At 47.0% G+C, this 27,438-nt stretch overlaps 1 protein-coding gene across 1 annotated transcript; it reads right to left on the bottom strand.

Moving 5' to 3' along the window:
* Positions 1–82: 82 nt before the first annotated feature.
* Positions 83–20,563, bottom strand: LOC135910316 (uncharacterized). Its single transcript, XM_065442358.1, has 5 exons — positions 20,511–20,563; positions 18,381–19,320; positions 16,547–16,931; positions 996–1,064; positions 83–531 (listed from the first exon to the last, which is right to left on the bottom strand). The coding sequence occupies exons 1-5, from the start codon at positions 20,561–20,563 to the stop codon at positions 83–85; spliced, it is 1,896 nt and encodes a 631-aa protein (XP_065298430.1).
* Positions 20,564–27,438: the final 6,875 nt, after the last annotated feature.

The following is a 27,438-nucleotide window of genomic DNA, read 5'->3' as shown; positions in this document are numbered from 1 at the left end:
ACAACGAAAGTAACGGGAGGAGTTTTGCGAAATGTCTGAACGCTATAGCGTAGGTACATAATACAATATATGTCAGCTGTACTTACAATTCTGGATGCCTCACAGTGATGTCCGCATTCAGCTCCTCCAAAGTGTTCAGCTTGCAGAACGCAGTGATGAGTTCTATCAAGACAAACCGCCTGTCGGAATAGTCGTTCGACTTGAGCGTCAATTTTCGCAGCGCTGAGTCTTCTTTCGCAAGGTAGCTGGCGAAGAGTGCGTTGGAGGCTTCATCGCGGTAGCCGAAGACGTTTTCTCCGACGCGAAGTTCAGTGATAGTATTGTTTCCCATGAGAGTCTGGATGAGCGATCTGGCCTCACTAGCGAACATCGAAAGTTCTGCCACGTCAAGAGTCGTCAGGTGATGCCTTCCTAGATCCAGTGATGCCCCAAATAAAGATATCTTGATTACCCATTCGTTCTCGAAATTAGGAACCTTGAAAGCAAGACTCTCGAGCTGCGACAAAGAGTTGATTACCTTGCACATGAAAGCTGCGTCGTGAGCGTCAGTGAAACTGCCGCAGACGGCAACGCTTTTCAAGGAACGATTACGTCTTACTACTGACAGCAACGAACGGTGATGCGTCGAGCCCGCGTTGAATTCTATCGCTGTGATGCAGCGATGCTCGGCCAGTAGACGTTCAACAAGTTTCAGAGGCTTCGATCTGCGAAAGTATTCGTCTGAGCCATACGGGAGATGCCCGCCGGTGCTTGCCTCGACGACGGCAATAATGGCATCGCCCCTGGTCTTTCCTCGCCTGTTTTCCCGAATCTCTAGGCAGGCGTATAGAAGGACTTGGTTTATGCCGCGACGGTGCTCCAGTAAGCGACAGCTTTCCCCATCCCTCTTTGTGCATGGGATGTTCTGGACGTGCCATTCCATGCAGCTTTTGGTGGTTGCAGGTCTGGCTTTGATGGTATCTTTTAAATGCTGCAATGCTTTAGACATGATTCACCAGTCCCCTGACTAGGGGAGTACAGGGCTGCCCCGTGAATTTGTATCCTCCAGTCGTCAGGCGCAAGACCTGCACAAAGAATGAAACGGGGTGCAACAGTGTCAGGGAATAAAGTATAAACCCCATGCAAGCGATCTTGCGCGTAACAGCGAGAAGCGACGCGATGGAGATAGCTGTCGCGTTTGCCCGTCGCCCACAAGTCGTACCCCATGCGTGCGATGACTTCGAGCGACGTCTCCCCGGTGTTGCCGGTATGAGGGCCGCAATATGGGCGCCGAAAGTAGCGGAATGCGTACTTTATTAATTTAAGCTGATGTACTTTACTGTAAGAAGCAGTATAAAATATATCTGATGGTCTTGCAGCAAATTCTTATCCTTGCACGTATAAAAGTTCAATTGTTTTCTCCTTCCAGGCCACAATCGGTAGTATTTGAGAAAGCTACATCCAGTTCCGGCTTCACGCTATTGGCTAGTAGCTCATAGCACTTCCGGCCAACAAGCGCTGAATTCAGAGCGGCGAACAGACCGAGCGATCTGTTCACATGACGGCCCGATCCGTCGCTCGTCGATGTCGTGCACAAAATCGCTCTCATGGGGTTTAGCCTGAAACGAGCGCTTCTGAGTAAAAAAACTGTGAACGCGCTTCGGTGTAGGCCTTTCCTTTCTTTCGAGAGGAACGTGGCTTGCGAAATAAGCTTATAATGACGTCAGAGTTCTCTCATATATATGAAAGACGAAATGCACTAGAAGATACTCGACTAAGAATACATCTTTCATAGTTTTGCCGAGTCAGACCAGGCTGCTGCGTGTTATACAGCGGATACTTCAAAAAGCGTGCGTTACTAGTCCTACCGTGGTGCTGACACTGCGTCCAAAAGCCAAATAAAGTTGAGCGTGTTTATAATGTTACCTTGGTATTAACGTGCTAGTTCAAATAACGCGTTTGTCTTGAGATGTTTAAGACTGGTCAAACGCGCATTGAGCGAGTGGACACACAAGCTCTGCCTAAGCACAGGCGTGAGTTCGTATTCAATGTTTGTGCCTTCGTTCGCGTCGTTTCCTTCCATATTTTACGCAAGCGCCCTTTCCCACGACGAATCTGCTGTCAGCGTCGCTCGATTAGAAACTGTCCCTGGACGAGGCAACCGAGTTGTTCTCGGACAACGTCGACTCGTCGGACGACCATTTCACGCTTGTCACCGAAATACAGACAACTGATACGGAGGTCATCGTCGCCAAGTGTCTCCACCGTGAAGATGACACCAAAGCGCTGACCATACACTGCGTCCTTCATGTCCTGTGGACCGGTAGACGAGGTAATGAGAACTTTCCAAAATGCCGAGGGAATGGGTTTAATTCGATCGGCTACTCTGGCGGGACAAGCATCTTCTAGTCCGCAAAAGTTTTCATAATCTCACCGTGGGTTTATTTAAAGAACTTCAACGCCAAACGCAATTGTGTGGTTGTTCCTTAGTGGAGAACTGCGGTCAACGTATTTAAAGTACTGTAATGCTAGTCACACGCCCTCTCCGAAGAGAACTTTGGTAGTCAAAATTACTGCTTGTGGACTTTTCTAAACGAACGATGAGGGAATTGCCCGCATACTGCAATAAAACCAGGAACAGCGCTAGACAGCACTAAGAGATGCCAGTTTATATATTTTGTTTTCATCGCACTCAGAAACAGATTCAAAATGTATACCTTAAAGCATAGAGCGAAGGCTCTCGCCTTTGAATATGTACAATAAACTTCTACGAAGAAATTTTGACGATGTGGACAATTTTTATAGTATAATGCGATGCATGGAAGCCGGACAGTTTTGCAAAGGCGAGCGCATTTACTCGCACGAATCGCCGAACCAAGGCGGCCGCAAGACGACCTCGCAGCTGGCAGAAAGGACGTCGCACTACTTTTTCACGAGCGCTGCTCTAAAGGACGCTCGAGGGCAAGAGACTTGCTACCCTCACCCTCTTTATCCTCTGCGCAGCCGCTCCCCGGCCGTTCTCAGCGGGCTCAAGTTTTTTGACCAAGATTGTATATCGGATTGTCTCCCGACTGTTTCCATTTCTCAGCGGAAAATTTCACCTGAAACCCTACGCGCATTGCCTCCGTTAACCAACGTGGCAAACAAAGCACTCAAAGTAAAACAAAATTCGTTTTCTGACAATCGACAATCTTCGTCGTTCAATGCCTTTTTTTGACAGCGGGACGTTTAACGCCCAACAAGTGCACATCGCGGCTTAGGTGTCCAAACACTGTGACGTCATTGAATCGCGACTGTCCAAAGTGTGCGTGCTTCCTTCGCCGTGTCCGTCCTTAACCGAATGAGTCATTAAGGGGTGCAAGGTGATTGTTATCTCAAATGTTATTATTTAACTGCTCCTACTACGTAAACAGCCGCATTTTGGGCAATTTTATGACCTGCTTATTATTTGACGACCGCAGTTGTGCACGGCGTGACATCGTGTAAATGTGTGAATGTCATCAACGCATCAGCTTCATTACGCTCAACGGAAAGCTGCGTTGCAACGTATTTCGCAGCTGCTTAAGGAAGAATATTGCCCAATCTTAACCATTCTGCATCCACTACGAAGCGTAGCAAGCACAAACACACTCGACTGTGAGGCAGAGAAAATTTTAGTGCCCCACGGCTTTGTTGTGGTAGTGTGGATCAAATTTTTCAACTACTTCGTTCAAGAATCAGGACACTCGTCTGGAAAGAGAACATTTTGACTGATCTGTCTATGCAACCTCAAATGCTTTTACATAAGCAAATCAGTAGTCCCGCTGACCAACCGCTAATGTACACCTCGTGGTGGCGTAGCGCAGGGCAAATGAAAAATCAACGCGAACAAAAAAACTATTGCCATGACCATGACTTAGAAAGGACGCCCATTAAACAATCCCCATTTAATCGATGGACAAATTGGAGACAGTGACAAACTATAAACTCTTGAGCGTAGTCATCACTTTGGACTTGAAGTGGAATGAGCGCGTGTCATTTAGAGGAAAGAAAGCCACGCAGAACCTTGGGGACACTGAGGCGATTCTTGAGAAATTCACCCAGCGAGACAAAACTACTAGCTTGCAAAGCTTTCGTCCGCCCGGTACCCGAGTGTAGGTCCATCGTATGGAATCCACGTAGCGAAGTTAACATAAAATATGGAGGGAAAGAATTAAGAAAAACGCGATAAGATTTGTATTCAATTCATTTAGCCGGTATGCATCCACAAGTGCAATGCTCGAAACTGGAGAATTAGTTACCCTAGAAGAACGACGATATACCGGGAAAAAAAGTACATGTATTTTCTTAATCACGGCAAACTAGGCGTAGACAAGGGCACGTATACTGAGCCTCTCACTAGTCGATCCACTCGGCCTAGCCGCGCTAAGAAGCTGAAAGATCTCTACTGCAAAACTGAAGTGTTTAGAAATCGATATTTTCCCAACCATTAGGGAACGGAATGCACTTTCTGCTGTGGCGGTTGCCGCCGACACCATTGATTCATTCTTAAAACTGCTTATAGAAATTGTATAATTTTCTTTCTGTAGTTTCAGCCGGCCCTTCCACGTGATTGCACTCGTGTGTTTTCTGATGCGTCTGCCACGGCTAAGAATTTTTACAAACCTATTTTATTATGTTTCTCTGACAGAATGTATGTTTTCAAACCGCGTGCCCCACGTAATATACATAATAAATTATTCTGTTTCTCCGTCTCCTAATGTTCGTAAACTTTGCGCTAGGAGCAGTTCGAATTTATTTAAACATTTTTCAAATAACGCTGTTCATGTTTTTCATACTTTTTTTGCTCACTGACTAGTATTTCATTTTGCTCAAGCTTCGCACCTTGTATTCAATGCATTGTTCCTCATGCCTGTAACCACTCCTGCTTAAGGGCTCTCAACAGGGTCGGGCAGTACTCTTCAAATGAAGAAAATAAAGGAAAAAATAAACGCATGGAAAGAAAGCTTTGAGCACGATTTGTTCTTAAAAGCAGGGTAATCTTTGAATGTGTACTGTGGAACAGGCACCGTCACCATCATGTTTTCGCCAATATTAATCTCGGAGTGGTTAAAACATCGTTGCAATTTTTGTTGGAATATCATACACCGAAAAACTATATTCTTCACTCACCTTCTGGAGCCTGGCTGCTTAAACGTGGTCCCGTACTCGTGCACGTGGTGCCTTGAAGCGTCGACAACTGATGCGCCCGTCGAAATGACCCCGCGTATTTGTCTCTGGAGAGGCACGCCCGAGAGGACCCTTTCCTCTGGCTCTCCCTGTCAGAAGTTGCCCCCTTCGATGAAAGTGCTTGAAGTTTCACCGAGATCAGGTGACCAGTACACAGGTGGCCAGTTAGAATCGCCTGACTGCTCCCTGCCTCGTTTCTTGGGCTCTTTTTTTATTCTTAATAAAAAAAAAGTGTGGAGGTGGGGGGGTCTGATTCGGCTGTGCTTGGAATCACGTTCCCCACAGAATCAGAAAGGATATGCCAATCCGGAATTTTCTTTTTTCCCGGTGCCACAGGACGCGCTCATTGTCCCGGCTGATTAGTCACGAATCATTTAGGAAGGGACGCGGGCATCGGCCACGCGGCCCGATCTCGGGAAAATGTTTCCCGGTAAAAAAAAAAAAAAGCTCGCGAAGGCTCCCTGCTGCATACAATCGCATAGGCGTTGAAACTCTGCAGATACCAGACCAGGTGTCATGTCCCCTATCACGCTCCGCAGCTGGTAGCTCGACGTCGGTGCGGTTCCGACAACGTGCGTAGCTTAAGACTGCAACCCGCCTTCAAAGCTGAAGGCATCCAGGGCTTCGACCGGATACTGAGTGGGCCGGACCGCACCATGAGCCGGGTAGTTGCCGCATTTCAGCGATGGCTTGCAAGTTTTACGAAAAAAGCTCCTGCGTTACACTTCGGCTACACTTTATTTATTTATTTATTTATTTATTTATTTATTTATTTATTTATTTATTTATAGTACCCTCAGGGCTTACAATGAAGCTATACAGAGGCGAGGGGCTAATAAATACAGATAAGTATGCAAGAAAGGAGAAAGGAAACACGAATACTAATCAGATGACAATGCATAGTACAACGTAAAAATAACTCGAGAGCGACACAAAAAAAGCATAATGCTGTAAAAATATAATCATACAAAGAAAAATGGGAAACTTCAGTAATACAGATACGTCAAGCACGTCACGTTGCTGACGTAGTCTTTTTGCAGTGTCGGCCCTCACTTGCTCGGGGCGGCAGCGCGTGCCTTGACATCAGCTCAGGCCAACGATTGCCCGGTGATTCAGCCCCATGCAGTGTGTCGCTGAAACCATTTTATAGCAACAGGCCGAATTATCGTACAGTGTCGGACTCTCTTCTCGGCAGCACCGACAAAACCAGCGTGCCGACCATCGTTCGACAGAATCCCGCGCGATCGGCTGTCGAACGGACTTCCCTTGCACGGACAGGTTGTCGCACGTGGCTTTAGTCAAACTTTCTAAATATGCAAATGACACGTAGCTGGACGTAACCGAGGTAACGCTGTTTGCCGTTTTTTGGAAATACTCAGATTACCCTTTGCAATCTGCCTAACTGCATGATTAAATGTAACTATTCAAATAAATTCTTAAACCTTGTAAATAAAGTGATTAATAAAATTTATTATTAAAATTATGATTGCTCGTCAGATTTTCTCTCTTACGCCCTCTACCCCTGTGTGAAAACTGCGAGAGTGGCAAGGCCGGTAGCAGTCGATTCGCGGCTGCTTCACTTCTAGCCATTCTCTGCCTTCTCTCCCCCTCCTCTCTAGCATTGAGCCTAGGCTCCCCTTTGGACATGCATCTTAGCAGAAAGGTAAGTGCTGCGATTTCTGAAATGCTTTTGTGGGGGGTCACGGCTAATTACAGCCGCCAAGAGGCTAATAAGGTGACGTCCAGGGAACTCCAGAGGCCACTGTGCACATTTGACATGTTAAAAATTCCAAACGAGTTTATTGCCACGCCTTTCCTCCTTTCCACCTTCCTTCCATTAATTGTGCACGCCTTCAACCTCCCTCCGACACGGCGTGCAAGAAAGCAACAGCAACAGTGGAAAAGCCGCAGAAATAAGCACAGGAAGCTTCACTTTAAAAGGTATTTATTTGTCGGCGTGCAATGGCGTGTCGTGGTGACATCGCCGCGTTCTTTACCGGATTTCTAATCCGCTAGAGCCAACCAACCGACTTGCCCACTAGACTTTCAGCCTTCAGGAGCGACATTGTCCTGTTGCCAAGGCCCGAATGTTCCATCCAGATCACTACAGACATAAAAGAGTGGTTTTCTTCAGCCTGTTCATTATTTGCGCCCTCCACAACCATACTGTGGAGGTACCTAATTTTAGTGCATAAATAAGTGATCTCATTTTCTAATTATATTCTCTATTAGTGTCGTATTCTTGCTATCAATGTCGTACGTAATCAACAAAGAGTACCAAGGCACCCTCTAATGAAATGCTTTCTATTTTCGCTTGATTTCACCCGTCCTTGTGATGCAAATGAGCGTAACTTGAACACATTTACTCAAAATCAAACGCTGACGTCATCCTGAACAATATCAACAAGCGCCGTAGTACTCTATCTTCTGATGTCATTATTTGCCAGCTTACTTCTCTTCTTGGAAGAGGGGGGGGGGAGGATTTGATCTTATACGGGCGAAATGTGCCTGTAAAGTATCAGATATGCTGTTATTTATTCTCAAGCACACAAAGTAAACTGTCATCGCTGCAACTCCATCATGTCCTGGTGGCAGGCCACAATGGCGTGTCGCGTAATCATGACCACAGTGATTGATTTAGTTTGGAACATACTATTTTGTGCGTTACACTTCGTCACATTCATTTTTTTTTTCAAACTATGCCAAGCAGAGTGCTGGAAGGCCGGGCAACTCACTCGGCTCTATTCCTCTGTTTATTTCCTCAAAGTGCGTGTCTATCCCTGTGCTTACCGAATACGCCCAACGGTATCCTATCATTCAAACCTTTCTGGCTACCCGAGGAACAGAAGTCGCAGGCCTTCTACAACACAGCGTTGACGTTCAATATGGCTATCATCAAGTACATTTCGAGGACTTTGCTCACCTCTTTCTCTCCAGATTCATCGCTTAAACTACTCGCTCGCGCTATACACAACACAAACACGCAACGACATTAATCCACTACCAATTTTCACGTTATCGAACACGCTGTCGAGGTACATTTCCGCTGATCAGCGGGATAGGAAAGTGGCCCTGCCATTGGTGACATTCTCGGTGTGCAGCCTCGATCAGCAACACCGCTCATTATTCATCACTATTTTCGTCGACAGTAGCATGCTGTATTTCCTCTGAATATACTTTCGGCTTTAGGTGCGACCTTGCACGCCCGCTTACACTGTTCGCTGACGCGACCGTTGCCGTCAGACCGCAGTCTCATTCTGAGCTTCACCATCACCAGAGAGCACAGAAAGCTGTCTTCACAAACAAGCCATCGGGATTCGAAATGAAGTATTTACTGTATTCTGCATTTGGGAGCCGGGGCACGCTAACCATTACCGTACCACTGCCCCCCACCCGTTTCGATTTATCTGCCTTCTCACTTCTCGTTTTCGTCGCGGACACAGACAGAATGGACGCAGAAAGGAACAAACAAGTAAAGATTGCTCGAGCCGCTAGGGCTTACACATGGCCTTAACTTTGGCAGGCTACTCTCATTGGGGTGCATGTGGGCTTGCGGCTGTGTGCAGATCGCCGCCTTGTCTTTATTGTAAAGTGGCTTTCACTGACTCTTTTCGGCTAAAACTGAAACGCTGGACAAAAATGAGGCCTACCATTGTAAGTTTTCTTGTTTTCCAGGTTTTAACCAAAAACACTCATTCCTAGCTTTAAAGCAGGAACAGCGTCATCATCAGCGACTTGAACGCTCATTTACACAAATAGGGATTTTTTTAAAGAAATCTCATAAGGATACCATATTTTGAGGTCATGTCGCTGCCAATACGGACAGGCACCACGTATCGACGAAAGGGCAGCACATTGCCGACGCAAGCCGCAGGTTACTCAATGGGGAAAATAGAAAATACGACTGCTTTTCAGTTCTAGCAAATTAGTATGCGCAGAACACAAGGCAACCGCCCCTGTGACCCATTTTTTTTCGACAACTGCGACACACAACGGTGGACGGAGATACTTCTTAAAGAGCTTTAATTTTACTTTTCATCGCGGAACCGCTAGCGAAGAGATCGCCGCGCATATACCGCGCGCACGTACTGTAGCCACGCTCTTTTTCCCCTGGCAATATGGCCGCCGCCGTTTCACTCAGCTCCCCTATGCGGTGGCTCCGGCTGTCACTGAAGAAGTCTAAGTATGTAACCTCCTTGCATAGAAACGACATCACGGTTGCTAATAGATTGTTGGCCTGGATATGTTTGGTACGAGGCCCAAGACGGCCCATTACGCGCTCTTATGTTTGCGTTCGCGTCTGTGTCTTGAAGGGACGCGCAGTGTAACATGCTGCAAGGGTGCTTGCGCTGAGCGTATGTAAGGTGAGAAACGCTGTTCTAAACTGTCTGCGTTTTCTAACTTGCGCAGTAAACCCTCGTTTACAGTATTCTCGTAATCGCAAGAGTCAGGAGTATGGCAACCATAACCACAAGCGTCATGGTATGACCGTAACTTGTCGCGACAGTACAGTTGTAATTCAAAGCCTGCCACTAAGGAATACGCAGCGAGGTATGGCTGAAGAATAGGTAATTGCCAAGACTGGTATTCAGTAAACGTTTATTACACAGAATGGCGGGTGGTGATACACTACGGCCAAGGACGGATGCATGGGCGGTGGCTCGAATCATTTACTCGCCACATCAAATATCTACACTGGAATTCAGCCGGTTTCGCCAACTCTCGCTTATACTCTCTCGACCCTAAACTGCCACTTCGCCTGCCGCAAGAAGTCACGCTTTTCCTCTTTTTGTCCTCCGCTCCTTTCCCAATGCGCTGGGATGGGCTTCCACAGATGTTTGCTCCTCGTTTTTCTCAGTAAATGAAGGCATTCATTTATTCATTCCTAGACTGCTGCAGAAACTAGCGTGTCTTCATCTTCATAACCACCCTGTCCCTCACCTTGACTCTCCCATCCCAAAACAATGTTACTGTGTTGTAAATGGCTGGACGTCGCGTATACAATTTTCTAGGAATGACACTATAGAGCACCTTCTCAGCCATTTCCACACTCAGCGCTCTGCTCCGTGAGCTATTAGCCGCTATAGGAAGAAGTACGAAATGAAAGAAACCTAGCAGTGGCTGGTCGCGGGCAGCTCATTTCCGATTCGCGATGCGTCGATTTTAAATGTGCATTTCTTGTCTAAGCTAAAACGACCGCGATATAGGCGAGGTGAGTTACGGTAGCTCGTAGGTTTGGAGTAATGATGCTCTTCACGCAGCACTTTCGTCGTATGCGTGTTTGCGAACCGGAGTGAAGGGACAGGAGGGTAACATGCCTTCCCGAAATGAAACTTTCGGAAGAACCCTTTTTTTTAATGGTTGGACATATGTCAAAGGCCCTCGATACGAACCCCCTTCAGGTCGGTATCAGCTTGCAAAAGGGGAAGTCACATGAAGCGCTTTCAAGCGGACAGGCTGTTATCATATGAATTTTTTTTCTGTAGTTTACTTCCTTGCCATGAGGTGAAAGCTGACTAAAAAGCATTCAAATTTTCTTTATTCTTAAGACCGCCTGCTAATATAAGGTTGCTGTCTTTTACAACATCCAAAATAAAAAAGGTATGAATAATCAATTACTGCGTTAAATGTGTCAACGCACACGCAACAAAAGTCCGAGTCCATTTCCCAGTATGTATTCAGTAAAAGTGCAGCACGTCGATATATACTGCTGAGTTGTAGTTATGTGAAGAACAAGGCGGTCAGAAAAGAGTGAATTAGGAATCTAACTCATCGTTATCATGAATCATGAATTTAATTAAGAACACGCGCCCTCGTATGCACACACGCACAGAAATGTCCGCACGCGCAGGGAACTTCACGAACACACAAACACATGCTCGCACATGCATACATGCATCGTGTCCGCGCATATGCAAATACAAAGACGTCAATACGCGCGCACACGCAAATCTAAGTACACACACACGCGCCCTCAAAGCGTGCACACCGACATACGCTTCCTCTCCATCCCTGTTACCTCACAAATACATGCGCGTGCAAACAAACTGAATTGCACTCGCTCTTCCATTTCCCTTCAAGCTGCAGCTGTAATAAATCCTTTTAAGGTTTAAATTTGGCGCTTCTTCAAGTCAATGCCCCATCTGCTTAGAGAGGTCAAAACCATTTGCTCCTGTCGCGTGACATAACCGCCCATCCCCGAACATAACACTGCTTTAACTAACCACCAATCTTCCGACTAAGTGCCATTAAATGCATATGTTGTTGCAAGGGACTACCCTATTGGCGCATACAGTTGGAACTTGTTGATACTCGGCTATAATATAAAAATAAGGTTGTTTAAATGTGTGCCCATTAAGTTACACAGGTGCATTGCCGTGCAGTTCAGCAGAATGGTGAAGGTGCAATGTCCAGAACTCCTTAGTTGTCATGCTACAAGGCATGATAGCTTTTTCTTGATGTAACACCAAGACATACGCATGCTTGCTGGAATGTTGTCCAAGAAATAACCTCTGATAAACAAAAGCGATTAGTTAAGAAATAAGCCACCCATTGCTACGTTTTAGGAAGTGAAAGTAGAAAACATAATGTTTGAAGAGCACTCCTGAAAAAAAAAACTGAAACCTAACCCTGAGTTTTGTGTTTCGGCAATGTGGTGGGAGACTGTCGAACTCGGTCCTCTGAGGTGTTAATGATGTATGTAGCTCGGTATCGAGCAGCCAACAGCATGACGCTGAACCATGGGTGCGAGCGACGAAATGACCCGGCCACGGCTTAAAACGCTTCCGCAAGTGATACGCTCGGGTTTTTATACATGCCACGTGAACATGTACGATTGTGTTTCAGAAATCGCTTTTTGGAAGAGAGTTGTGCCACGTGTAGAAAGCCGAGACCGGCCTCAATCAAAAGCCGAGTCTCCGGACTATACATACTCTGTAGCGGCTATAACTATAGCAGACGTAGCTTTACCACCGCTACTGCATTTGTCTCGAAAATTGAGTACACATTTCTGTAGTTTCCATACGCTTCAATTGCTGAATCTTTAACCACTCTGGGAAAAAAACGTCTTGTTTGCCATAGCGCGATCAGTGCATTTCACTCGTATGGCTTGTATTCAAGAACATGTCTGTCACCTAACTTTCTTCAATAATTGACCTGCAGCTTTAGCTATTCACGAAAAACCCGCCCGTTTCATTGAAAACCCTCTAGCTTCGCTCAGGGGCCGCTTGGGCGCTAATTGGTACGTGGGCAGAAAAGCTGGATATGAAATTGGAAACAAAATTCATTCCAGTGCTTGCGAATACTGCCCACATTTGCATGAAAAACAGTGAAAGCCATTCCGCCAACTTTTCAAAATATGTTAGAGAGAGAAGAAAAATCACGGAATTGTTCGCACGCGTGGTTGGAACAAAGACACAACTACAAAAGACAAAACGTAAAAATGAAAATGAGATACAGAAGCGGTCAGGCTAGCTGACTCAAATCAGAAACGCCCATTATATGCGCAATCGGGTCACCTTCCGTCTTCGGAGCATAAATTTTGCCGTGTTTCGCCCGCAAGAACTTCAAACTCACTTCCTGAGACGTGGTCGCCCAGAGCGATTCTCTGCTGTATTTTGTCAGGTTTTCGACAACGAAATTCGAGGGTTCATTTTGCTGCGCCAAAGCATGCAATGTTTTCCGCTTTGTGAGCCCATTGTCCCTTATGTCTGCCGAAAGAAAGCGCACCAAAATAGGCCCTGGTGTGTTGCCCTGCCCAGGCAAACTGTGCACAGATACGACGTGGCCTGGAATCATTGAGTCAATGCCCAGCGGAGCGATCAGTCCGAAGACAGTAGCAGTCAAGGTCTCCCTGGGACTTTGGGATCATCCGCAAATTTCGAGGTTCCTGCACCTGCTATACTCCTCAGAGGCGTTTATTTTACTTCGAAGGCTTTGAATGATAGCTGGTTGTGAAGTGACGTCATCGTCAAGTACCGCCACTTTCCACAATGCAGATACGTTTTAGCCACGCGTTGCTGATTGTTTCAGCAACAAATCATATTTGTTTGACAGGAATTCATCCGAGTCGTGTATTTCTTAAATTTTTGCATTCACTGGTACGATCTCAGACTTCAGGCACAGCAAGCCGTCTATCTTAGAGAGAATTAAGGAGAGAGACTCGACTTGCTCTGAAATGAAATGCAGCAATGATTAATAGCTTTTCAGGAATGGCTCATAACTTATTAGAACTACCTTCGGACGCATCCACTGATCTGCATGTTTTGCATCGCCACTTTGCTCTCCTTTTCGCACCCATGGCCGTAAAAGGGCCCGTAGTCACAGCCGAGCACACACATCCGAGCACACACAACAACGCATCCATTTTTAGTGGTCAGGTATGAAAAGACGGTGACGACACGAAAATTTCGAAGAGCTTTTCCTATTCGGCTTCCTTACTCGCGGTGGCGGAGCAAGAGAAATCAGGGGAGCAATTTAGTCTGTAAACGAGGCAGCAACGTTGGTCGCGTGGTTAACGAACTCGTAGGTAGCGGAAATGGCAAGCTTCTGGTGCCAATGATTGTGAAAACGGCTAGACGGACAGAGCAACAGTGCCCCTAATTATTCGCTCAGCAAAGCTACGATTCACCGTGTCGTGATTGACGCGGTACGGATGAGAACAGAGAATCCGCAATGCGGAAGAGCCGCCAAATGGGTTAGAACGCAACGTTGCTCTGGTACAAGCCCGACGCCTTGCTTTAATAATAATAACAATATTTGGGGTTTTACGTGCCAAAACCACTTTCTGATTATGAGGCACGCCGTAGTGGAGGACTCCGGAAATTTTGACCACCTGGGGTTCTTTAACGTGCACCTAAATCTAAGCACACGGGTGTTTTCGCATTTCGCCCCCATCGAAATGCGGCCGCCGTGGCCGGGATTCGATCCCGCGACCTCGTGCTCAGCAGCCAAACACCATAGCCACTGAGCAACCACGGCGGGTAACGCCTTGCTTTCTTGAAAGGCCTGGGTAACGGAAGCACTTGGCAAAACGATATACTAGCATAGCATCTAAACAGGACAGCGCGACGTTGCCTTTGTACAAGCATGACACCTTGCTTTCATGCAAGGCCTGGGTGACGGAAACAATTGGGAAAACGCCACCATATAGAATACCAGCTAAACAGGAAACCGCAACGTTGGCCTGGTAGAAGCACGACACTTTGCTTTCTTGGAAAGCTTAGGTGACAGAAGCACTTGGCAAAACGCTACTAGCATAACAGCTGAAGAGGACACCGCGACGTTGCCCTGGTGCAATCCCGACACCTTGCTTTCTTGCAAGGCCTAGGTGACGGAAGCACTTGGCAATACGCCACTATCATAGCAGGCAAAGGGGATGCTATCCGTGCCGAGAAACGGGAATTGAATGCAGGAGGTGGCGATGCGATAAGTGCCTATGAGAGGCGTTAGCAATCCACGCCAGCTCCCCTCCGTTTCAATGTGGCTTTTAAGCATGGATTGACGACACTGCACAGAACTTTCCCTCAACCGAAAACAATTCGGAAGTTTAACGAACGCCTCCTGCGCCCAGGCGGAAGTGAACTGCAAGAACAATCGTGTATTTAGATTTAGGCGTAGGTTAAAGAATCCGGTGGTTAAAATTGACACGGAGTCCCCCAGAAGGGCGTGTTTCATAGCCAGATTGTCGTTTTGGTATACGTAAAGCCTCATTGTTGACTTAAAGTTTAAGACTTCCAAGTGGTAGTTTAGGGCTGGCAAAAAGAAAATGTTTTATTGCCGCTAAAGTATCACAAAACACTTGCTCATTACGTTTTCATTTATATTTCACTTCATTTATATTCATTTATATTCACCATATTTCATTTCTCTGTAATATGAAATATCACAAAGATGTCTGCGCAAATAAAACATCCAGTTTGCTTTCTCCAGTACACAAACGAGTGGATTATTTGCATTTCGTAAATCTTCCTTGTTCTCCAACGCCGAAAGATACATGAATTATTAATTCACTCATTGACTGAATCTTTTATTCAACTCTTGATTGCGCCGTACGTCGACGCCATAGGGACCAGCCCTGTCTTCTATGAACATGCTTGAAAGCTCTCCTCTGCAGACGGTGACTGCCCACCTGCAAGAAAATATTCACAAAATGTACGGAGGCTCTATTAGCAAAACATGTGGGGGAGCAATATTTATGTAAACTGGTTATGTGTGCTCTATTGTACAATATAGAAAGGCTGACTATATGACCGGCATTAACTTATTTATTTTACTCAGTTACAGTAACTAATTACCCAGTTAACTTGTACGTAGATATGCATTCATTAGACAAATATATATTTAGTTATTTATGCAGAGACTCTTGTCCATGTCACAATGTTCCCAACCCATGCGACCGACTTCTTCACAAGGAAGTCACGTTATACATATATACTGGGGATCGAAAGCTAAACTGAATTGTGGAAAACCAATGATAGAGATATGTCCGGGGTGCCCTGGGGTTTGCCAGTATTTGTTATATTGTTTAGGCCGACGGCTGTCTTTTAAGATTAAAGATGAAAACGACGAATTGTCAAGTGAGTTCTCCTCTGCTGACACACACACACACTTTGCAAGAGCTACGCAAGTCTCAAGCCTCAAGTTTGTTTGCACAGTTCTCGCGTTTTTTTTTTCTTTTTTATTGTTATTATTTCCAATCATACGGTTTCAATCGTGCCAACGAAGTACCAAGTCTTGCATAACTAGGCTGCTACCTTCGTCTTTTGTTAGGTTTTCTCTTTCTTGCACGTGCAGATAGACTTAAACAGCAACATTCTGCAAGCTATGTAATTCAATGGGACTCCGAAACAGCACCGTAATTAGTATAAATGAAAAGCAGTGAGGCAGTAAAAAGAAGTAGTGCTTGCTTTGACGGCCCACGTGGGATTGAAAGACAGCCCAAGCTAGTACAGACGATTTACGATGCTTAAGCTTTGCCAGGTTTGTTGGAAGCGCAATAACTGAATTGCGGAATAGATTATGTAACTTTTTCCGTTTGTCACTGCGGACTGTGTAGACTTCACAACTTGGACCACCTGTGGCCTTCAGTATTTTGAAAAATAAAAATATGGTACATAGAAAAAACAATCTCAGGCTCAGAAATAGCTAGCCATTGGGAAATTGATCATGCATGGCCGCAATACGTCACGAAATTTCTAACAATTACTCCTGCTGTTCATGTTGCCGCGGAATGACCCTTTTTGTTTTGTAATCCATCATTTTTTGCATACAGGTATTCGTATTCACATTCCTCCTCATGTAATAAACGAGCTGACCTCTCATCCCCCACCAGCAAAATAAAAGGATGATAAAGACCCACTCGTACAGTTTTCACATAGATCGGTTCGAGGCTGCAGAACGTCCGATATCTTCAGGAAACGGCGGACGTGTAGCCAGCAGTCGAAGTTCAAGTCAGAGAGCTGACGCCTGGCACCAGGATCTGCAAGGCACTCCGCCGTCTCCTGGACGACACCGGTAATTCTCATAAACTCATCGAGGCTCAAGAGGCCAACACGAAGCAGGGCGCTGCTGATCATCTTCTTGGCGTCGGCCTTGGTGACGTCAGCGCCTTCGCTCACCATTTCGAGCAGGCGAGGATGGTCGTGCATCAGCTCGATAGAGCTAGCGCCTTCGAGGCCATCTTCCTGGCCTAACACGAACTGAGCTGCGGCCAAGACGGCGGAGGCATTCCGCCTGGTCGTTTCCTGCACGTAGAAAAAATGAGCCGTTGTGGGGTTTAAAGCCGAACAAGCGTTGATGAGGCTGCAATATGGCTCAAACGTTGGAAGAGCTTTATATTGCACCCGCGACTGGTATCCTACAAAGTGCGCGAAAATGTAAAGACATCTAAATTAGCTCCGCTGGAAAAGCGGTAACGTAGCGCCAGAATCAGAGAACCTTGAAAATTGCAAATAAGAAATCTCAGCATCGTGTTATAAGGGTTCTGCTGTAAACCGCCATCGACTGCAACCGTAAGATTTGGAATACGGTAATCGGTTACGGAAGCATAACAGGCAACCTCTATATTTTGATGCACGAGAATATTGTCAAAAAAACTCTGAACGAGTGGACACGAAGAAACAATGCTTGATCGCTTTTGTTTTTTGCGGGTGTGCGAATGCTCAGGCGTCACGATGCCAGATCTGAAGGTCCAGGAGTCCAATATGCCTCGTTCTAAATGGAAATGATAGCCATAGACAACATCTGCCGGTTCGATAGCTTATAGACCATCGTAAAACTTATAATACTGGAAACAAAAAAAGCGATTATAACTTATCTGTCTGTGGCACTCCTAAATATTTTGGTTAAAGGAGTACTGACGGGAAATTTCGACGTCGAGTTAACATGTGAGATCGATTTATTTGGGCACACACACATCGTCTGCGATATATCAACGGCGAATTTGGCTTAGCAGGTATTTAAAAACAATTTCAAAGTGCGTGCAGGCAGCCAACCGGAAAAGGCAGCACCTCGCGACATCGACATCAGGGCAGAATTGTAAACAACCGACAATACGCTACGTGACGTGTTTGCGCTGCCGTCGGGGCGGACACGGCGAGCAAGTTTTTCTCAGTTACGATCGCCCCAGTATTTTTTTTTCGCCGCTACCACATTTAGCTAACACAGGAATGACGTTATTTATCCGCATTTGTTTATATGTGTTGACTTGTGACTTCTACCATCCTTGTGGCGTCATCTGTGATGCTATTTCCTAAGTTTCTCAGCGCTCACAGTTGTCCAACTTTGCAAAGCGATTAGCCTCTGCAGATGCGCGTAATCATTGGAAATTGTCGCACTCATGACGCATTGTGCTGATGGATGTGGTCAGCTTACGAAATCACAAAACCGTTCGAAGCCACAAGTGATGGGAAGCTTATAGGCCACATCCGTGCAACTGCCCGTCATTCCCATGCTGCTGGAGCCACCACTTCCGCAGCATCACTATAGGTACGTGTACTGCACTGCTGCTGCACTAGTAGTTCACTTCTACAATTACACAACTACTACTTCACTAGTACACGCGTAGCACCAGAGTTCTCTGTAGCGATTGGCGCAGAAAAACACAACATGCCGCGTACTACATGTGCACTGCGCTCAATAGATCATCACCTGCGATCGCGATCGATGCAAGAAAAGATAGCGCTGAGTCATACCAAAATGTCGGCCAGTGCGATGTTCTTCTCGATGGATACTCCCGTCGAGGCCTCGGCCCCGTGCATCGAACAGCTGTTCACTGCTCCAGACGCTTTACCACGACGGGCAATTATCAAACAGCCGGGAGTCATGGCGAATTCTGTGAGGCTTAGACTCTTGCTAGCACCGTGCGCGAGCCACTTGAAGTCGTCGTCGGACAGGAGTACTCCCTTGACCTTGACTCTGACGAGTTTGAGGTTGGAGGCCAACGCTCTCACCAGTTCCTCCTGCGCACCACGATACTCTTTTGGCAGATCGCCAAAAACGCCAGAGAGGTCTATATAGACCTCAGTTAGCGCGGACGGAGCTCTTACGCATGCCGCCAAGGCCGAGATTGCTCTGCAATCGAAACGATACAAGTAAACCCGGAGCGAGGTTACGTGAGAACAGCCACCGAGCGCTTCTAGAGCTGAGATAACTCGCTGCAATGCGAAATCTCCATCCTTCCACCAATGGCCCACTCTGATGGTTACGCTGCCGATTTGCGGGCATTGCTGCAGCCATCTTGTGTTGCGCATGCAAGGCCACTTGATGTCCACTCGGTCGCTCAGTCCTCGCTCCTTGATGGTGGCGCAGACCCTGTCCGGCCGCTCGATTTCGGGCAAGGAGAGAACGACCACCGACTTCAGAGCGTCCGCTTCCGCAACTGCGCCGAAGAAGCCGTCGCACTCAGCTTCGCCGAAGCCCCGCAAGTCGATGCAGAGCTTGCTGAGCGGCAAGTTCGGTCTCCGCAGGGCTGCGAGCCAGGGCTGCATGCATTGCGCGGCTTTGGGATCTGGGAGCTGGACAGGAGGCCTCCAGGTTGTGGCAAAGCAGTCGCAGTACGTCGAAGGTAACCTCAGGCTGCGGAGTGTGGCGCTCCGAGAGACCACTTCGGCGAAGAGGCTGACCGCGTCCACGCTGGCAAACAGATACAGAAAACCCGTATTAGCTGAACAACATTTGAACTCCAAGGGGAAAACAAAACGAGAAAAATCATTAAAAAGTGGGACTACTTTAAAAAATCGCATTACAAGCTCAAATTGGCGTTCCCTAACGCGAAGAATAATCGCAGCTAACGTCATACGCAAATGACGTTCAAAGCATCCACCGTGCTTAAGGTCTGCGAACTCGTATGTTACAGCAACTGCCGATTAACAGTGACCACTGGATCTACGAGCCCTTTACACAGGACATACTGGACATACAAGCCTCGCGGTGAGTCAAAGCGCGTTATTAACCGTGTACTGCCCAAAGACTGTTCGAGAAGAAAAGCTATTTCAATTTCTACATTTTCGCTCATCTTCAGGAAGAGCACACTTAAAAAAAAGGGAGATTCAACGTGTAATAGAAGTCGACGAAAGACGACGTTGTGATGGGTGAGATGGGGCTGAGGAAAAGGGTTGGAAACGCATGATTTATTTTCAACGCCGCACTGGAGCGACAATAATTTATTCGACGTCAACTAGAATTTTAATCGCATGGTTAACTTTTGTCAGTAGTTACTATTATTATCGTCATCATCGGCATCGCATTCTCAGGGGCACCTAGATTCACACTGTGCTATTTTCGGTATGGGCCTGCAAATGAGCTAGCTCGCATATATATATATATATATATATATATATATATATATATATATATATATATATATATATATATATATATATATATATATATATATATATTTCACTGAAACCCCCAAAATTAAAAGCTTACTCGAGCGCAACACTTTCTCTCCTAAGGCTACGTGTTAAATATCTCACTGTAAAATGAACATTTCGGTACAAAATTCACAGCGGCGCAAACGTATTATACGATACACTGGATATTACAAAGTTAAGATGTAGCGACCATCGGTCTCTTCGCTGTGCCTCATCGTGGGGGTGATTGCTGCTCTTTGTTGTAACCGAGGTGGCTGCCCGACTGGGATGTCATCATTGCCACTCAAACCTGCTTTTGCTCTTGCATAAAGACAGTCGACTCTGAGTTCTCAATCTTTCAAAGCGCGTAATATTTGCCTCCGCTGACAACGAAAGTCCCGGGAGGTGTGTTGCGAAATGTCTGAATGCTATAGCGTCGATCCATAATACAATGTCAGCTATACTTACAATTGCGGAAGTGTCACAACGATGTCCGCATTCAGTTCCTCCAAGGTGTTCATATTGCAGAACGCATCGATGAGTTCTCTCAATCGCGAGTACTTGTCGTAATAGCGATTCGATTGGAGTGTCAGTTTTCGTAGCGCTGAGTCTTCTTTGGCAAGGTAGCTGTCGAACAGTACGCGGGAGGCTTTACCCCGGTACCCGAATACGCTTTGTCCGACGCTAAGGTCAGTGATCGTTTTGTTTTCTATCAGAATATGGATGAGCGAACAAGCCGCACTAACGGACATTGAAAGTTCTGCCACGTCGACGGTGGTCAGGTGATGCCAGTCTAGATGGAGTGATGTCCCAAAGAAATTTTTCTGGCATCCCCATTCCTTCTCGAAATCATAAGCCTTGAAAGCTAGACTCTCGAGATGCGGGAAGGACTCGATCACCTCGCACATGAAAGCTTCGCCGTCATCTCCAATGAATCTGCCGCAGACGGCAACGCTTTTCACAGAGGAATGATGTTTTACTGCTGAAAGCAACGAACGGCGATGCTTCCAGCTCGCGTTGAATTCAATCGCTGTGATGCAGCGATGCTCGGCCAGTAGACGTTCAACAAGTTCCAGAGGCTTGGATCTGCGCAAGTCTTCGTCTGAGCCGTACAGGAGATGCCCGCAGGTGCTTGCCTCGACGACGGCAATAAGGGCGTCGCCCCTGGTCTTTCCCCGCTTGTATTCCTGAAGCTCGAGGCAAGCGTCTAGAAGGATTTGGTTTATGCCACGACAGTGCTCCAGTAAGCGACATCTTTCCCCATCCCTCTTTGTGCATGGGATGTTCTGGACGTGCCATTCCATGCAGCTTTTGGTGGTTGCAGGTCTGGCTTTGACGGTATCTTTTACATGTTGCAATGCTTCAGACATGATTCACCGGCCCCGTGACTAGAGGAGTACAGGGCTGCCACGTGAATTTATATGCTCCAGTCGTCTGGCGCAAGACCTGCACAAAGAAAGAAACGGGGTGCAACAGTGTCAGAGAATAAAGTATAAACCCCATTCAAGCGATCTTGGGCGTGACAGCGACAAGCGACGCGATGGAGATAGCTGTCGCGTTCGCCCGTCGCCCACAAGTCGTACCCCATGCATGCGTGCGATGACTTCGAGCGACGTCTCCCCGGTGTTGCCGGTATGAGGGCCGCAATATGGGCGCCGAAACTAGCGGAATGCGTACTTTATTAATTTAAGCTGATGTACTTTACTGTAGGAAGCAGTATAAAATATATCTGATGGTCTTGCAGCAAATTCTTATCCTTGCACGTATAAAAGTTCAATTGTTTTCTCCTTCCAGGCCACAATCGGTAGTATTTGAGAAAGCTACATCCAGTTCCGGCTTCACGCTATTGGCTAGTAGCTCATAGCACTTCCGGCCAACAAGCGCTGAATTCAGAGCGGCGAACAGACCGAGCGATCTGTTCACATGACGGCCCGATCCGTCGCTCGTCGATGTCATGCACAAAATCGCTCTCATGGGGTTTAGCCTGAAACAAGCGCTTCTGAGTAAAAAACTGAACGCGCTTCGGTGTAGGACATTCCTTTCTTTCGAGAGGCACGTGGCTTGCGAAATAAGCTTATAATGACGTCAATTCTCTCTCAGAAATATGAAAGATGAAAATCACTAGGAAGATACTCGACTAAGAATACATTTTTCATAGTTTTGCCGAGTCAGACCAAGCTGCTGCGTGTTATACAGCGGATCCTTCAAAAAGTGTGCGTTACTAGTCCTACCGTGGTGCTGACACTGCGTCCTAAAACCAAAGGAAGTTGAGCATGTTGATAATGTTACGTTGGTATTAACATGCTAGTTCAAAGAACGCGTTTGTCTTGTGATGTTTAAGATGGTTAAACGCGCATTGACAACGAGGTTGAGCGAGCGCACACACAAGCTCTGCCTAAGCACAGGCGTGAGTTCGTATTCAATGTTTGTGCCTTCGTTCGCGTCGTTTCCTTCCTTATCTTACGCAAGCGCCCTTTCCCACGACGAATCTGCTGTCAGCGTCGCTCGATTAGCAACTGTCATTGGACGAGGCAACCGAGTTGTTCGCGGACAACGTCGACTCGTCGGACAACGATTTCACGCTTGTCACCGAAATACAGAGAACTGCTACGGAGGTCATCGTCGCCAATTGTCTCCACCGTGAAGATAACACCAAAGCGCTGACAGTACAGTATGCTCTTCATGTCCTGTGGACCCAGTGTCCAATCTGCGACTCCTAAACAGGCAAGCCCTTTCTGCGTTTCTTGAGGGAATCGCGCCAAACGAGATAAAAGACGTGAGAATAAATGCACGGAAGAATGTCCTCGCGGTAGATGTTCTACACCGTAGTACACTGCAAAGCCTGCGGCACGTAACAGAGGTCGACAAAGTGAAAGTGTCATCCATGATTCCTACAGGCTTCAATGGTACTGTTGGCGTCATTTATGATGTCGATAATTTTATACCAACAGACTACTTACCAATAATCATGAAGCCAACTACACAAGGCACTCTTATCACGCACGTAACAATTCTTGGCAACCTTTCTTCCTTTTTCTATCCTCCTTTCCCCCACCCCCAGTGTAGAGTAGCAAACCGGATGCTGTTATGGTTGACCTCCCTGCATTCCCTATCCCTGTTTTCTCTCTCTCACAAGTCTTGGCAACACACGTTGCCTGAAACTTGGGTTTGAGGGAGCACCCTTTCCCTCACACGTCAAAGTTGGTCACGTCCGCCATCCAGTCCAGCCATACGTACCGAAGCCCGTGCAATGCTACAAATGCTGCAAGATGGGACGCGTAAGAGTTGTCAGTAGGAATAACCTCGTGTGCCCACGGTGCGCTGACTCTCATTCAGCAGATGCATACTGCGCAACTGTGTTAAAGTGCGCTAACTGCCATGGCACTCATGAGGCCTCATCTAATGATTACCCGCGGGTGAGGAACGAGCGAGCAGTACTCAAACGTATGATACGGGACCATTGAACACACAGAGAGGCTGCCGCTACTCCCAGCCGACGACGACATCGCCACCGAAGAGCATCACGAAGAGTTGCATGTACCGAAAGATATGCAGTATCTTCCGGCAAAGCGGCTACCATATCAACGCCGAATTCCACAAAGACGGACACTGCGAAAACGAAGAATCGGGAAAGGCTCGAACCTCCTGAAGAGTGACCTATACTTCCACGAGCACAACCTCCCTCGGAGTCACATCAAATTGCGCCGTCCTCAATGATCTCACGAACCGCGGATACGACGATGACTAAGGATCGCCAAGTCATATTGATGTTGAATCCACTTATGGACACCAGGCGCAATCTACTGAGCCACGTGAAAACCCTGTCGGCACAGAGCGCACTGCAGGCGCTGGACAACTTGAGTCCGGTGCTTGCGGCTCTGGGGTAAAACCACGGCCCGAGAGATGCCGTCGTTTCAAGAGGAGATCAAAAATGCATGTCTTTCAGTGGAACGCCAGAGGGCTTAATTCACGCATGTCCGACTTTAGACAGCTTGTGTTTATGCACCAGTTACCCATCATCGTGATCTGTGAGCGCAACCTGTCAGCTTCCATCCGACTGTCCAGACATGAGTGCTTTTATGTCCTCTACCCACGGAGAGTGCAGCAAGGTTGTGGCGTTTATACGCCCTGATTTGACTTATGTGCATCACCCATTGCCTCCAGACAAAGTAAATCAATACGTTTGCTTAACAGTACTTGAAGATCGAAGGTTTGACTAGCTCCAAGTACTCCAGACCCATCCAGTGCACCGATGGGGCTAAATACAATATAATCATGGAATACTGTTGTCGTGATGGCACTTCCTATACCCTACAGGGCGCGATAAATGATGTCATACAAACAACGACGCATTCGCTTTTGAGGATTGTTTCCCACACCGATTTCAACATCGAAAGCGCAAAACTTCGAGCAATTCGCCGTCGTGCGTAACGAAGATACAGGCGCACGAAGTCAGAGCATAATTTAAGTCGGACACAAAAGAAAATACAGCGTCACACGAAGAAGCTGGCTTCGCGACAATGGGTATCCTTTTGCGAGTCCTTGGATCCGCGAAAACCTTTGTCACCAATATGGAGGACTGTTCGCTGCCTTCGCACATCCTTTCGTCAGCGCCACCCATTTAAATCTCGGGCACTCTATCTACAACGTAGAGATAATGACGTCGCTGAATCTTTCCGCAGAAAGATTGCTGGCGAAGCAAATTCCGATGCAACAGGTACGGGAACGCTCAACCACACGGTTCTCACGCGATCCCCGCATATAATGCGCTTTTCTACGGAAGAACTAGAAGCTGCGCTGGCTTGGTGCAGGCGATCTTCAGCGCCAGGACGTGACGGCATTACACACAGTGCCCTGTGTAACCTAGGAGACCAAGCTCCGAAGGTACTCTTGCTCCTGTACATCGACTCCTGGCAGACGGGCATGGTTCCGCAAGAGTGGTAGTCAACTCGCCTCATTCCACTTCTCAAAGCTGGCAAGTCACCTTTGGACATTTCCTCATACCATCCGATGCGCTTACCAGATGTGTAGGAAAAACAACGGAACGAATGATTTTAACACGTCTGGAATGGTACTTAGAGTACTGTGAAATCTACCCAGATGCTATGGCCGGATTCAGGTGTGGCCGTTCGTCAACAGACAACGTTGTTGGACTTGATAACATTTGTGCAACACTGAAAGGCGTGTAAACGACTCTCTGCTTCTGGACGTTAAAGGGGCTTATGATAATGCCACCCATTAAGCCATCCTTAGCACGTTAGAAGCCGTCGGACTTGGTGGTAAGATATATACGTCGGTGTGCAACTACTTTCAGAAGACATCATTCTAGATGCACACAGAAAATGGCCCGACATACGAGTATCACGGTAGCCGAGGAGTCCCTCAAGGGACAGAGTCGCTACTTGGTTTCGCTGTGGATAACGAGGGCGAGGGAAGCATGTCTCTCAAGCGAGGGTGACGAAGCGGAAGCCACCGGACCGGCTGGTATGCCGTTTGCAGCGTATGCTGGATGAAAGGGCGCGGGTCTCTGGCGGACGCTGTCAAACGTGATACACTCAAATTGCGCACTTCCGAGTATCGTAACCATCAGTTGATGTTTTTCGGGAGCAAATTAAAGGAACAACGCCATGAATGGTACTGCGCACGCTCGAACACGGGCCCTTTGCGAAGATTGTAGCTAAGATCTAACTTCGGCCAGCTGAATGCTACATTAAATAATGTTCCACAATAGCATCTCGTGATTGTCATCACGAATGTCGCAAGTAGCAAATTAATCAAGGAAGCATAAGCTTCAGGGTGGCACCTGCATCTCTTGACGAAATCACAGGAGAGAGCATGCATTCCAGGCATTGAGTGTGGTTTGGTCTGTAGTTTCCCTGCAATATCCGGTTGCCCATGAGCTGGACTGTAAACTAGCCAACGTCTCTGGATGAAAGGACGCTACGTATAACCCTTCTTTTAACCTACCTGTGAAGCCCTTTCTCGTAGAGACTAACGATACCTCAGCAATCTATATCCAAAATTCTTCTTCCAAAGAACCCGTGACAGCGATAGCACCCCCCCCCCCCCTGCCCCCCGTTTTGACGCCTTTACTGTGCGAGAATCCTATAATTTCGTGGCCGTGGTCTACTTTACGCTATTGAAACGCCTGATGCCCAACGCAAACGGGCTGAACATACACTCGCTTCATGAGTGCTTGAAATTGAGCCCTATCGACAGTGGGGCACTATGCACGAAGGTATCAAAAAAGACGAGGTAGTGAGAACTTTCCAAAATGCCGAGGGAATGCGTTTAATTCAATCGGCTACTCAGGTGGGGCAAACGTCTTCTAGTCCGAAAAGGTTTTCATAACATCACCGTGGGTTTATTTAAAGAACTTCAACGCCAAACGCAATTGTGTGGTTCTTCGTTAGTGGAGAACTGCGGTCAACGTACTTAAAATACTGTAATGCTAGTCACACGCCCTCTCCGAAGAGAACCTTTGAAGTCGAAATTACTGCTTGTGGACTTTTCTAAACGAACGATGAGGGAATTGCCCGCACACTGCAATAAAACCTGGAACAACGCTAGACAGCACTAAGAGATGTCAGTTTGTATCTATTGTCTTCATCGCACTCAGAAACAGATTCAAAATGTATACCTAAAAGCATAATGCGAAGGCTCTCGCCTTTGAATGTGTACGATAAACTTGTAAGAAGAAATTTCGATGATGTGGGCAATTTGTATAATATAATGCGATGCATGGAAGCCGGACAGTTTTGCAAAGGCGAGCGCAATTACTTTGCACGAATCGCCGAACCGCGGCGGCCGCAAGACGACCTCGGAGCTGGCATAAAGAACGTCGCACTAGTTTTTCACGAGCGCTGCCGTAAAAGTACGCTTGAGGGTAAGAGACATGCTACCCTCGCCCTCTTTATCCTCTGCGCAGCCGCTGCCCGGCCGTTCTCAGCGGGATCAAGTTTTTTGACCAAGATTGTATATCGGATTGTCTCCCGACTGTTTCCATTTCTCAGCGGAAAATTTCACCTGAAACCCTACGCGCATTGCCTCCGGTAACCAAGGTGGCAAACAAAGCACTCAAAGTAAAACAAAATTCGTTTTCTGACAATCGACAATCTTCGTCGTTCAATGCCTTTTTTTTGACAGCGGGGCGTTTAACGCCCAACAAGTGCACATCGCGGCTTAGGTGTCCAGACACTGTGACGTCATTGAATCGCGACTGTCCAAAGTGTGCGTGCTTCCTTCGCCGTGTCCGTCCTTAACTGAATAAATCATTAAGGGGGACAAGGTGATTGCTATCTCAAAGTTTATTATTTCACTGCTGCTACTACGCAAATAGCCGCAGTTTGGGAAATTTTATTATTATTCTGCTTATTATTCGACGCCTGAAAGCTGC

This window comes from Dermacentor albipictus, chromosome 8, assembly GCF_038994185.2.
Source record: "Dermacentor albipictus isolate Rhodes 1998 colony chromosome 8, USDA_Dalb.pri_finalv2, whole genome shotgun sequence".
Taxonomy (NCBI): Eukaryota; Metazoa; Arthropoda; class Arachnida; order Ixodida; family Ixodidae; genus Dermacentor; species Dermacentor albipictus.
This window is presented reverse-complemented; position numbering and strand designations above follow the sequence as displayed.